This window comes from Prinia subflava, chromosome 10 (genome assembly GCF_021018805.1).
Source record: "Prinia subflava isolate CZ2003 ecotype Zambia chromosome 10, Cam_Psub_1.2, whole genome shotgun sequence".
Classification (NCBI taxonomy): Eukaryota; Metazoa; Chordata; class Aves; order Passeriformes; family Cisticolidae; genus Prinia; species Prinia subflava.
The window spans coordinates 873,829-887,185 of record NC_086256.1 but is presented as its reverse complement, the minus strand read 5'-3'; the positions used below and the strand labels follow the sequence as shown (position 1 = coordinate 887,185).

Here is a 13,357-nt window from a genome sequence, read left to right as displayed (position 1 = left end):
CCTCTGAGCTCTGGGCTTGCTCCTCCCTGCCAGGACCTTCCAGGGGTGATTCCGGGCTGTTCCCAGGGCCAGGCAGGGGGCTCTTGGGGGGTTCTTTGCTCTCTTTATCTTGGACCTGGAATCCCAACATTGTGCCGTGAAACTTCCAGGAGTTTCAAGCTTAACCTGCCCCCCTAAACTGGCTGGAGGAGAGGAAGACCCAGCAGCTCCATTTTTGACAAGACGGTGAACTTCAGCTGCACAAAGCTCCCTATTTTATAGAATTTTTCTTTTCTTTTCACCCCTCAGCCCAGCTATTCCAACAAAAACCAATGCACTTTTGAAAGAACTGCTCTGGCATTTGTGAATCTGCCATGAAGATGTGAAATACGCTGTAAAACCCCAAATCACACTCCATTTAATTCCACTCTCTTTAAGAGGACCTTGTCCTTACAAGCTGAAGAACACAAACGTCACTAACAGGAAGAAAGTTGCAAGGAGAAAGGGAAGACATAAATGCAATTGTGTTGAGCAGGGTTTATTCCTCAGGATTTATTCCTCAGGATTAACTGGGGAAGGATGCAGAGAACTGTGGTGAGGAGGAAATACCTGGTACAAACCATTAAAACAACTGTCAAGAGAAAAATCACCAAAAATTCAGGCTGAGAACACAAGAACATTAAATTATAATCTGGAGGGGCAGGAGGTTTGGAATGAGCAGACTCCTGGAATCTGCCTGGAGCAGCCCAGGACTCTGGGAAGGGATGAGGCGGAGGAAATGTGGGATTTTCTCAGTGCAAAGACACCAAGAACAGCAACTACAGAGACCTGACTTGCTGATTTTGATATTCCTCACTGTTTCTCACGGAAAGGCAGCACAACTCCCTAAATAATCCCAGACTCCTCTTTGGCCAAAACTCACATCTTTAAAAGAGAATTAGAATGATGAAGAGGTTTGTTTTAATTGATGATTAATCAAGACATTGTGTGCTCATTGTGAATGGAGGTGAAGGATGGCACAGTGGATTTGAAAGGCAGCTCCTCATTCAGCTCCTCATTCCAGATGCTCCCTTTCATTATTTAGAAACAGTTTCTGAAGAGACATGTGAAAATTAATTGCAGGGAAAGCCAAAAGAGATCAGAAACTGGTTTATCTGAGGCTGAAAAGTGAGCACTGCACCTGAAATTCAATTACCTGGGATCAGAAACTGCCTTCAGCTTTAGCTACATCACAACACACCTGCAATTTCAAAGTGCACTTTAACTGCAGGCTTGAGTCTGTCTGCTAATTATCTGCAAAGCAAATGGAGCTTAATTATGTTTTATTTAACGGGTTACAACTGAAATCAGGCCAGTATTGTTCACAAAACCATTCACACTTCGCCTGCACTTCCCGTGTGCTTTATCCTGGTGCAGGAAGCCAAGGAGAAGGAAATGTACCTGCAGCACCCTGATGAGAGCTAAAACCCCTCCTGGTGTCTGGGGACAACAAGAACATCCCTTTTCTTTTCTTTAGCTGCTGGCATAGTTGTGTCTGTGTCAGGGAAATTAAAATCTGAAAAAGTTCCCCCATCTCCACGAACACAGGAGATGAAATCTCCTGGGGATGAATTCCTGGCTCCAGGACCCTGCTGGGCTCAGCTCACTGGGATACCCGTGTTTCCATTGAAAAATTCAACATTTATTTTAACAAATATTAGCAAACCACTGATTTCTGGAGGCCACATCGCCAGCCACAGCCACCAAACACCTCAAACCTCTGCCAGGCCACGTGGATAAATTCCAGATGGAAACACGTAGGGATAATTAAAAGCTGTTGAGAATATTCATGTTCAAACTGTGGATAATACAAAATAAATTCTCTACATTCAGCAACAAGAGCAGAAGGTCAAGGCTTGTGGCCTGAGTCACCAGCTGGCTCAAAGAGCAGATTTACACAGAGAATTTAATGAGTCAAAAGGAATAATGGTGGAATTGAAGATTTCAGATTTAGATGAAAACATGAGTGATTTAACTTAACTATTTTAGTTGATATTAAATATTTAACTTCAATATTTTAGTCCTAATTGAAGTCGTGCCTAGAGTTGAAGCCTTCTGGAGCCAACTTGAAGAGAAAACTTTAGGAGGGTCATTTTTTTAAGGAATAAAAATGTTTAACTGCAACTAAAACACAGCACTGAGAGAGCAGCCACAGCTGAATGTGTAATATTTGTGCCACAGACAGGGAAAAAGGGAGAGGGAGAGCAATTCCTGCACACAGGACTGGCCACAGACAGGGGCATTTCAAGGACGAGGAGTTCATCACGAAGTTCAGATAACAAAGCAGTGAAAAAGAAGGAAAATCTTTTTTTCTCATTTGTTTCCTCTCAACATTAAAGCTTTGCAAAGATTCTCAGGAGTGCTGGCATTCCTGCAGACCTCTCCAAGCTTTTAAACTCCCTTGGGAAGGGATTTCCCTCGTTTCTGAGCGGTGCCTGCACACAGGTTTGGTGGGGCAGGTGTGACCAGGCTCCAGCAGGATTTAGGAATTTACTTTCTGGGGGTTAATCCCGGGCTGGAATTTGTCCCTGTGCTTGGCAAACACCCCAGGAGGAGCTGGAGCTCACTGGAGTCACCGTGCAGGGCGGTGCAAGGAGCCCTCATTAACTCTGGGCTGGGTTAATTGGATCCCTGCTCCTAACAGCAATGCCAAGGGCAGAACCTCCTGGCACAGCAGGGCCAGACAGCACCCAGGGGTCTTTAAAAGGTAAAATGGGATGGAAAAGGTGCCTGGGCCCATCCTCCTGTCACACCACTGACATTTAACAGAGCACTGGGATAAATCCACAGCAAAATTCCCACCCAGGGAGATTCCAACCCGAAAATCCAGCAGCACTGGGAAAAACAGCAGCTCAGTCTCAAACTGGGAGAAACTCAGCAGCTCAACACAAAACCTCACGGGTGAAACGAGGAGGGCTGAGCGGATCGAAACACCCCCTGGGGGATCAAAACCCAAAAAAGAAAAGGAATCTGGAATGGTGGAGAGGACAGGGGTCCCTGAGAGTACCTCCACGGAGATCTCCTTGGGGGTCAGGGGCCACTTGTGCTCGTAGGTGTCCTTGGCCGCGGGGTCGCTGCCGGCGGCCGGGGCGGCGTTCTCGGGGCGCACGCCCAGGCTGGGTTTGCTCACCAGGTTCTGCACGGATTTCACCATGTTCTTCAGGTCCTCGGGGTAGGGCGTGGGGTAGCGCTTCAGGTTGATCTCCACCTGGGCAGCCACGGAGAGGAGAGGCAGAATCAGGAAATACAGAAGGAAAACGGGGCGCAATTTAACCCCGTGTAACGGTTGAACCCCATGAAACGTTTCAACCCCGGATTTGGGGGTGTTGGTGTTATCTTGGGGGATTTTACCCCAAATTTGGGGGTTCTGGGGAGGGTTTGGGACATTTGAACTCCAAATTTGGGGGTTCTGGGGAGCTTTTATGGGTCTGAGCCCAAATTTGGGGTTTTGAGGTGGTTTGGGGCAGGATTCCAGCCCAGATTTGAGGGTTCTGCAGTGGTTTAACCTGAAATTTGGTTGCAGTGCTGGGCTGAGGGCGCTTTCCTCATGGTTTGGTTGGTCTGTCTGGGGAGTTCGAGGAGCTCAGGACTGAGATTTGCTCACTCCCTCTTTGTCAAAGACGATCCCAGTGACATCAAATGAGGGGTGGGGACGGTCCCCTGCGAGCCCAGCCCTCACCCTGGGGGTGTTGGTAACTCTGGGCTGACAGATCCCATCACACTTCCCAAACAATCCTGCTGGAAATGCAGGATTTGTTCAGCCACGCGCCGGGTACTCAGTTAATCTGAATTATGGATGGCTCTGAGAGCAGGAGCCGATCCCCTGGGAGCCCTTTGCTCCCGGATCGTGTTCACACAGCCCCGTGCCTGGGCTCTGCTCTGGCACAGCAGAACAGACCCCGAGCTCTCCAGAGAGTCCCCAGGGCCTGGCTGAGCCTGAACGGAGGGACAGAGCCCAGATTCCCTGGAAAACCCCACATCCCAACTTCCCAAGGCTCCCGGGGCCTGTCAGGGTGACGAGGCTGGGAAACTTCAAACTCCTCCTGGTGATGGAGGATCTGGAATTCTCCACACAGCAGCTTCTACCTCTTGGTGTGGGTGAGCTGATCTCAGCTCCCTGCCAGAACTGCTGGGTTTAAATTCCCAGTGAGCAGGAAAAACACAATTTTGGATTCAGCTGCAAATGGTCTGTCTGTAGGAATATTTCAGAGGCAAAAGCATGATTGATTTGGTAAATAAAACTGCATCAAGTGCTGGCATCCAGATCTGAGCCAGGAGAGAATAAACGTCACGGAGCAGGACAGGAAATGTTGAAATCTGTGAGTGGGATGTCACTTCTAATAGAGAATTCCAACAGAAAACGATAAATCGAGCCTGGGAAGCAGCACTGGAGCTGTGCTTTAATTCTGGGTGGATGAAATGGTGTTTGGGGCTGGCCTGGGGGGGCACTTGGTGCCTCCCAGAGCTCAGGCCATGGTTTGAGCCTGAGAGCCGAGGCAGGGAGCAAATCCTCAGGAGCTGCAGCCAGGGAGAAGGAACTGGGGGTGGGATGAGACAGACGACCCCAAACAGGGATTGCAGCAGGAATTTCAGCTCCTGGGAGGGTTAATAAAACAGCCAAAGTCCTGCAGCTGAGCTGGGGACAGCTCTGGGATGCAGAACTGGCCCTCGCTGACCCACAGGTACCATCCCAGAGGAAATTCCCTGCCAATCCCAGCCCAGTGCTGCATCAAAAGCAGCCTGGCCCCAAAGGGGGAATGTTCAAAGTTCAAAATCCTCCACGGAAAAAAGCGACTGAACAACCCCAATTATCAAATCTATTTGAACATCTGTCTGGCCGAAAGTTCAGCTTGATGAGAAATAAAAAGTGAAAACTCCTGCTGCTGTTGTCAAATGCCACAGTGTTGGTGGTTACTGCCTGCTGAGAATTGAAATTTATTTAAATTTGTCTCTTAAAGCTCTGGTGGAACTGCTAAAAGTGTTCATGTTGAAACCTCCAGCCATGTCACACCCAGGGAAAATCCTGGTAAAAGTTGTGGAACAACAGAAAACTTTCCCAGATGCTGCTTTCCATGCATGACCCATAAACCTGCAACTCATCCAGGGTAAAATCCCACTTTAATCTATTTATTGTGAGCTGAAGGCTGCTTTTGGCTCCATTTTCTGTTTCACTAAAGCAGAAGGGTCCATTAGCTCTGAGCACAGGAGCTGGGGAGAAATTCCCAACTGGGAAAAACATTGGAAAGAAAAACCAAGAACTTCCACCAGGTTCTCAATGGAATGTTAAATTGCTGTTGCCAAGAGAACTGTTAATTTTAGAAGTAAAATCTGATTTAAATCTCCTCAGATGATTTTATCTCTGACCTTACATTTTACCTTGGGTGTTCTACCACAGTTAGAAATTCGCAGGGTTGAAGTGTGGGATAATTCCTTTATTTTATTCAAGAAAGAGACATTTCCATGCCATGTGAAGGCTGACAGGTTTGAAAATCTCCTCCTGCACATGCAGCTGATTGAGGGATTGATGGAGAGCTCTGCAGTGACATTAATTTCACAAGACTGGGGGAGGAAATTCGTGCTTTGAACTTCATTTTTTTACAAGCGCTGCCCTCTCCACTGCACATTCCATGAGGCTGCAGAGCCCTCGGTGACTTCCACTTTGAGAAGAACATGGGATCCCCCACGGGATTTAAATATTCCTAAAAAAGCAGTGTTTGGACAGCAATTCTGTCTCAGTTCCCTTTGGGACAGAGCAGGGATTAAAACACAAACCCAGTTCAATTCCAGACCTGCCTATTGAGCCCTGTCCACGACAAGTGAACCCCAGAATAAATCCAGCAGTGCTCACCTTAACTTTCCCTGGATTTTCCTCCTCTTCCTTCTTGTCCTCGAACTCAAAGGCCACAGTCATTCTCTGCTGCCTCTGCTCCTCCCACAGAGTGGGGTTAAAGCTGTCGCTGTCTGACTGGAAATCTGCAGGGATTGGAAAGGGAGACGGGAGTGATGCACACAGACTTTTCCTCCTTGGTCACTTGGGGGATTGTCTGAAAATGTGAGGGGGACAAAGGGAACTGAGAAACCATCCCAGAGGGATGGATAAAAGTGGGGTGAGAGTGTGGAAGCACCACCCGGGTTTGGGGCAGCCCTGGAGCAGAGGGGAGTGTGAAAATTGGAATTTAGTGGAGCTGTGGGAGGAGCAAGCCTCAATCCAGCCACGTTTGGGAGCCCTGAGCCCCCACACCCCCATGGGGCTGGACATTCCCAACTCCTGTCTGGAGCCAAGAACTCCTGGTGTGTGCACACCCAGAGCTGGGGTCAGACTGCTCTGAAAATAAAAGGGGTTCAGAAAGCGTCAGTGTGAAAGTGTCAATCAGCAAGAGTCAGTCTGAAAATGCAAATCAGAAAATGTCAGTCTGAAAATGCAAATCAGAGAATGTCAGTCTGAAAATGAAAACCAGAAAATGTCAGTCTAAAATTTATATCAAAAAATGTCAGTCTAAAAATGCAAATCAGACAATGTCAATCTGAAAATGCAAATCAGAAAATGTCAGTCTGAAAGTGTCAATCAGAAAATGTTGATGTGAAAATGTAAATCAGTAAATGTTAATCTGAAAATTCATATCAGAAAATGTCCGTCTGAAAGCGTCAATCAGAAAATGTCAGTCAGAACGTGTAAACCATCAAGGGTCAGTCTGAAAATGCAAACCAGAAAATGTCAGTCTGAAAATGCAAACTATCGAGTGTCAGTCTGAAAGTACAAATCAGAAAATGTCAGTCTGAAGATTTCTATCAGAAAATGTCAGTCTGAGGGTGCAAATGAGCACGTGTCAGTCTGACAGCCTGGCAATACCAGGATTCACCCCCGTGGGCCAGACCAGGGGTGTCCCTGTGACCCTGGCGTGCCGTGGAGCCACTGGACCCTCCTGCCCCGGCAGCCTGCCTGTCCCCAGACCCCTGCCTGTCCCCGGAATCCCTGCCTGTCCCAGGATTGCCCCGCCTGTCCCAGGATTGCCCTGCCTGTCCCAGGATTGCCCTGCCTGTCCCAGGATTGCCCTGCCTGTCCCAGGATTGCCCTGCCTGTCCCAGGATTGCCCTGCCTGTCCCCAGACCCCTGCCTGTCCCCGGAATGCCTGCCTGTCCCAGGATTGCCCTGCCTGTCCCCGGCCCCCTGCCTGTCCCCGGCCCCCTGCCTGTCCCCGGCCCCCTGCCTGTCCCAGGATTGCCCTGCCTGTCCCCAGAATCCCTGCCTGTCCCAGGATTGCCCTGCCTGTCCCAGGATTGCCCCGCCTATCCCAGGATTGCCCTGCCTGTCCCCGGCCCCTGCCTGTCCCCGGCCCCTGCCTGTCCCCGGCCCCCGTGGGCTCACCCTCGTCGCTGCGGGGCTGCTGGGGGAACATGTAGTTGGTGAGCACGCGCTGCTTGGTCTCGGGGTGCGCCTCGGTCTGCAGCGGGATCAGGGCCTTGGACTGCGGGTGCAGAGACACAGGGGTTACTGCTGTGGAAACACTGACAGGAACGCTGCAGGGTGCTGGGTTGGAAATGTCACCAAAATGTGTGTCCTGTTTTCAGCTGTTCAAACCTGTTCAGAGATATTGTTCTTTATCTCTTGTAGCTTTAGGGGGGAAGAGGGCAGATCCCTTCTGTTAATGGACACCTGATAACAGCAGATAAGGCAGGGCCTCCTTATCTCTTCCTGCACCCATCCTCCTCCCAGGGACATCCCCTGTGAATGGGCCATTGAAGGCTCTCACAGGACTGATAACATCACCTCATCCCATTGGGAGATGCTCCACCCAGCGGGAGGAGCCAAAGCCTTTCCATGGGATAAACCAGCAATCCCAAACTCCAAGGGAGCCGTTCCCACTGGATTCCCAGAGGATGACTGGACCCTTTCCTGAGGATCATCTCTACTCCAACAGAGCCACATCTGTCACTCCGGGAGGATTTATTTCAGACTTCTTCCAACACCCTGACCAACAGGGGGTCAGGTTTGCATTCTGACTCTGTCAGTGCTCCTTTGTACTATTGCATTTATCTTATCTTATTTTATTTTATTTTTACCCTTTTTGTTGTTGCTGTTTGTTTCTTCTCTCGCTATTAAGTTGTATTTGTGACTTGGAGTCTCGCTGTTTTTTCTTTCAAACCGGTACATACATGTACAATGTTAAAATAACTCTGCTGTAAGGATAGATTTAATGGTTTTTGCTTAGACGTGGTGTCGCAATTGGACACGAAATAAAGATGCTTGACTCCAGCAGAAGAAAGATCAGAAGATTTTTTTAAATTACAATTTATCCACCCTTTTTATAACACGCTGTGCTAAAAAAGGCACATTATTGATCCATGGGCTGGACACCTCTCTCCACTGGTTCAGTAACACAAACAGCACCTGGAGAGAGGTTGGTAGGGGAAGGAACATTGTTCACCCAGAAATGTTACAGGAAGAGCAGCTGCCCACACAAAGCTGCCAGGGAAGGAGAAACCCCCCAAAAGCTGCCCCTGGAAATCCAGGAAACCCCCAGGCTCCAGAAACTCGAGCCCACAGCGTGGCAGTGGCAGAGCTGATCTGTAGTTACACCTGCAATGGAACTGTCAGGGGTAACACCCGATGGACAGGGGATGAGGACCCTGCTGTTGATATATATTTTATCTCTGATATATATTATCTCAGATATATATATTTTATCTCAGATATATATATTATATATCTATATATTTTATTTATATATATATATAATCTTAGCTATATCTCAGATATATATATTTTATCTCTGATATATATTATCTCAGATATATCTCAGATATATAGATAATCTCTGATATATCTCATATATATATATTTTATCTCAGATATATATATTATATATCTATATATTTTATTTATATATATATATATAATCTTAGCTATATCTCTGATATATATTTTTTATCTCTGATATATATTATCTCAGATATATCTCAGATATATATATTTTATCTCTGATATATATATTATATATATATTATAATATATAGATACATAGATATATAGATAATCTCAGATATATCTCATATATATATATTTTATCTCAGATATATATATTATATATCTATATATTTTATATATATATATATATATAATCTTAGCTATATCTCTGATATATATATTTTATCTCTGATATATATTATCTCAGATATATCTCAGATATATATATTATCTCTGATATATATATATTATATATATATTATAATATATAGATACATAGATATATAGATAATCTCTGATATATCTCATATATATATTTTATCTCTGATATATATATTATATATCTATATATTTTATTTATATATATATATATAATCCTAGCTATATCTCTGATATATATATTTTATCTCTGATATATATTTTATCTCTGACCTTGCTGAAACTATCAGCATCTGCCACCTGAGGAGATTGTGGAGCACAGCCCAAACTGGAGGTGACAATAAAAGCACAGCCAAGAAACGCTCCAGCTCTAAAGGGGCGGGCCCAGGGAGTGGCCATGCTGAACTATTCCTGGAAAAAGATGGATATGCAACAGGCTGACGTAACAAAGGGTATTTAAAGAATCCCTCCAGGACAGTAGGTGTGCTCTTGGCTGAATGCCAGGACACCCGCTCCACCGCATTAACAATTCGATTTATGTCTCCTAATTGTCTCATTTTTTAAAAATCAAACCTATTAAAATTATTTTTTTAGAAATACATCAAAAAATTAAAATTTACCAAGAAGGCAACCCTTGTCTTTCTCAGCAGGAAATGGGAACACACAGCCAGGAATTCCTGGGGATGGGGCAGGACCCAGCCTCCCCTGCAGGGGGGACCCAGGAAAACAAACTCCCCTGGGCTGGCAGGAGCGTGGAGCCTCCTCTCCCTTTCCTCAGCCCTGCCATTCCCAGTGGAATGGAATCATTCTGTCATTCCCAGGAATCCTGCCCGGCTGCTCCAAGGGAAAAAGGATCAGGGAACAGACCTGGCACAACAACACCCCTTGGGATGTATCTTAAGCCAGGCCTAATGAAGAGTTAATTAATAACTCTACTATTCTACATTAGTATATTACTATTATTCTACTAACAGTATTAATACTATTAGTACTATTCCAGCATTACTCTAGGAGTAAATTCCTGGTGGTTGTCAGTTCACCTGGGAGTAAACCTGGTGTAAGAACTCCCATGGAGCATTCCCTGAGAATTCCTGCTGGCTTTGGTTTCAGCTGGGGGTGATTTATCTCTGCTTTGCTCTGTCCAAAGCCGCTCTGATCCAGGAGCGACTGCCTCAGCCCAGAGAATGGAAATCAATCCGTGCTGTGCCACAGGAAAGCCAAAATGCTGGGAAATGTTGTGTATTTTAAGGGCTGAGGGTGTTCTGTGCCTGGGCTGCACAGCCAGGCAATGTTAATTTTTAAAATGGAAATCAGAAGGAAAAAAACCACCGCAAGAATCCTCATTTAACACATTAAAATTTCATCACAATTTTCTATTACCCCCCCCCCCCCACTTTCAGCTTTCACTTTTTTGGCTCGGCTCTAAAACTAAATGTACATTTCAGACTTATTTTAGGGCTCAGCTGCTGCTGGAGCCGTTGCATTTCTCAGGGCTCCTGTTGCATAATTCGGTTCAAAATAGAATCCCAAAGAATCTCTGCAGTAACCCAGAGCCCTGGAACAAAGAAAGGCCCCTCGGATTTCTGAGGCACAGAAATGAGGTTTCTCCAAAGCAGGACCCGGAGTCCTTGTGCCTCCTTGACTTGTTTGAGCTCTCCCTGACTGCAGCGGAGTTTAAAAAATGCAGGGATGGGTGGGAAAAGGGGAGAGGAGGCCAAGGTTAGAGCAGCAGATGGAACAAAGGGTGGGAACAGGATAATAACGAGTTTGGGAAGGAACATCTTGAATTTCTGCTTCACAAATACTCCCGTGCTGCTTTTGCCCTTTGTTTACTACTTTGGTAAGGAGGCAGAAGCTGCTCCTGGTAAAAGAAATCCTGCAAAGGTGATTTTTCCTTGGTAAAAAAATGACACCCAGCAGGATTTATGGCTGGATATGGAAATCTACAGCTGGGCTGGGAGCAAACCCTTCCAAAACCCTCCTAAATCTTGTGTTGAGTGACAGGGCTCATTGCCAGCCCCTTTCCTGAGGAAAATGGGAATATTGACAGGCATTACCTGGTTGTCAGAAAGCCACAGGGCTGCCAGTTCTTTGAGCTTGGTGAAAGTGAAGGGCAAATTCTTCAGCCTGTAAAAGAGAATATTGGGAGAAGGTGAATCCTTCACTTCTAAAATAATTTCTTTAAAGATTTGTATGCAGCATGTTTATCACACTGAAATACAGCTAAAATTTCACCGCTTTTAAAAATCAATTTTACTAAAATGCAATATTTTATCAATATTCCTGTTACTGCTGTTGTTATTATTTTTCCTATTGCTATTGTTATTATTAATCTGATTAATATTCCACATTATGAGTTCTATTTGGAAAGTAGAACTGCTGACATCACATCCTTTGGTACTGAGAAGAGACTGACATTTTCTTTTGGTTATAGTGTAAGAAAATAACATGTATAAGACATAAAAAAGAGAAAATCTTGGTCCCAGAGAGGTTTAGAGGAACCCCAGTGCCACTCACAGAGCTCCTTTATCGGACACTGGAAGTTTGGAACAGAAATATTCCAAGATGATGGAAAATTCATTTTTGTTGAAATGTCAGACCAAAGATTAAAATAATATAAATATTCATAGTGAACCTAAATGACAAAATTAAATAGAGCAGGGAAAAACCCCAGTATTTTAATGAGACATTTAAACACAGTTTCCTAAAAGGGATCTGGGAGTGGGAATGGGAATGGATGGCAGGATATTTGTGGAATCTTCATTGATGTTTTTCCCATAACTCCTTCTGAACGGGGTGTTTTTATAGAACCGTGGAATCCAGCATGGTTTGGGTTGGGAGAGACCTTAAATCCCAATCCCATCCCACCCCATCCCAATCCCATCCCAATCCCATCCCAATCCCATCCCATCCTTCCATGGCAGGGACACTTTCCACCATCCCAGGCTGCTCCAGCCTGGCCTTGGACACTTCCAGCCATGGAAAATCTGGGAATTCCATTCCAGGGCCTCCCCACCCTCACATCCAAGAATTCCTTCCCCACATCCCACCCGACCCTGCTCTTTCCCAACGCACGGCCTGGCCCAGCCATGGAATGAGGCTCTCCCAGCTTTTGGGGGTTGAAGGAGCTGGGAAGAACCAGAGGGACCAAAGGAGCATCGGAAAAAACAGACCCTAAAAGAGGCTTGGGAAAAATCAGGAGGAAAAGCCCTTTTGTGCCAGCCTCAGGCCCTGCATCCCACGGAAGTGATTCCCACGTTTCTGGGCACCCCAGGGTGGAATTCAAAATCCAGGACCAGACCGAAAGGTGTCTCAGGGGGCACTGGGGTGCTCCAGGAATTGGAGTTGGGGATCAAAGGGAGAAGCAGGACTGGCCACAGCCCTTGGAGCTGCTGTGGGACGAGACCAGTCCGTGCTGATTCTGCAGTCCCACACCCACCCAAATCACAGAACTCTGCATCTCTCATCTGCCTTGCCGAGACCCCTGGACACGACTTCTAAAGGTCAAAAAAGTGCTGCGAACTGTACCTGTTATCACTCAGATTTAACACCCTCAGCTTCTGCATCTGGCCAATCTCATCAGGAAGAAATTCCAGCTTGTTGGAGCGCAGGGACATCACAGTCACGTTCTTACAGCTCCCGATCTGCGGGAATGGAAAGGCCAAAGTGATGGAATCCCACGTTTGGGAATGTTTATTATGGCTTCTCATGCTGGGTGGAGGTGGCTAAATTGGGTTTTATTGAAAGGCACAAAAGGCAGAAAATCCAGAATTCAACCAGAAAATGACATTTTCCTGCTGGCAGGAACCTCAGGGAATGCTCAGGGCTCCTCACACTGCTCCTCACAGGAACATTCCCAATTTCCCATGGATTTGCTGCCCAGTTTCACCACCGAGCACCTCAGCAATATTTGCCCTTGCACACCAAGACAATGCAATTCCACAGATCCACCAGGGCAGGGTGGAGTCCTGGCTCCCACAGGACATTCCAGCCTGGAATCCTGCTGGAACCTGGGCACGGAGAGTTTCAGACTTTCTGTGCTCACAGGCACTGACCCCAAACAAACTCTGCATTGACCTGAGGCCGTGGAACAGGCTCCAAAATTGAGTGACAGCACTGGGACTGTGGGTGTGGAGTTTGGGTAGCAGTGTGTGATAGCACAGGGTACAAAACTCAGAGTTTAAGGGTTTAGAATACAGTAATAGATATAAAGCA

General features: G+C 46.3%; 1 protein-coding gene across 1 annotated transcript in view; it reads right to left on the bottom strand.

The window, feature by feature from the left end:
- LRRC7 (leucine rich repeat containing 7) overlaps nucleotides 1–13,357 on the bottom strand; it is a 56,990-nt gene that overhangs the window by 16,036 nt on the left and 27,597 nt on the right. Inside the window, exons 11-16 of the mRNA XM_063406864.1 lie at nucleotides 12,671–12,786; nucleotides 11,200–11,269; nucleotides 7,385–7,484; nucleotides 6,030–6,032; nucleotides 5,873–5,991; nucleotides 3,026–3,226 (exon numbers count right to left, since the gene is read on the bottom strand). Coding sequence (XP_063262934.1) covers nucleotides 3,026–3,226; nucleotides 5,873–5,991; nucleotides 6,030–6,032; nucleotides 7,385–7,484; nucleotides 11,200–11,269; nucleotides 12,671–12,786 — 609 coding nt within the window. The remainder of the gene's footprint in view (nucleotides 1–3,025; nucleotides 3,227–5,872; nucleotides 5,992–6,029; nucleotides 6,033–7,384; nucleotides 7,485–11,199; nucleotides 11,270–12,670; nucleotides 12,787–13,357) is intronic.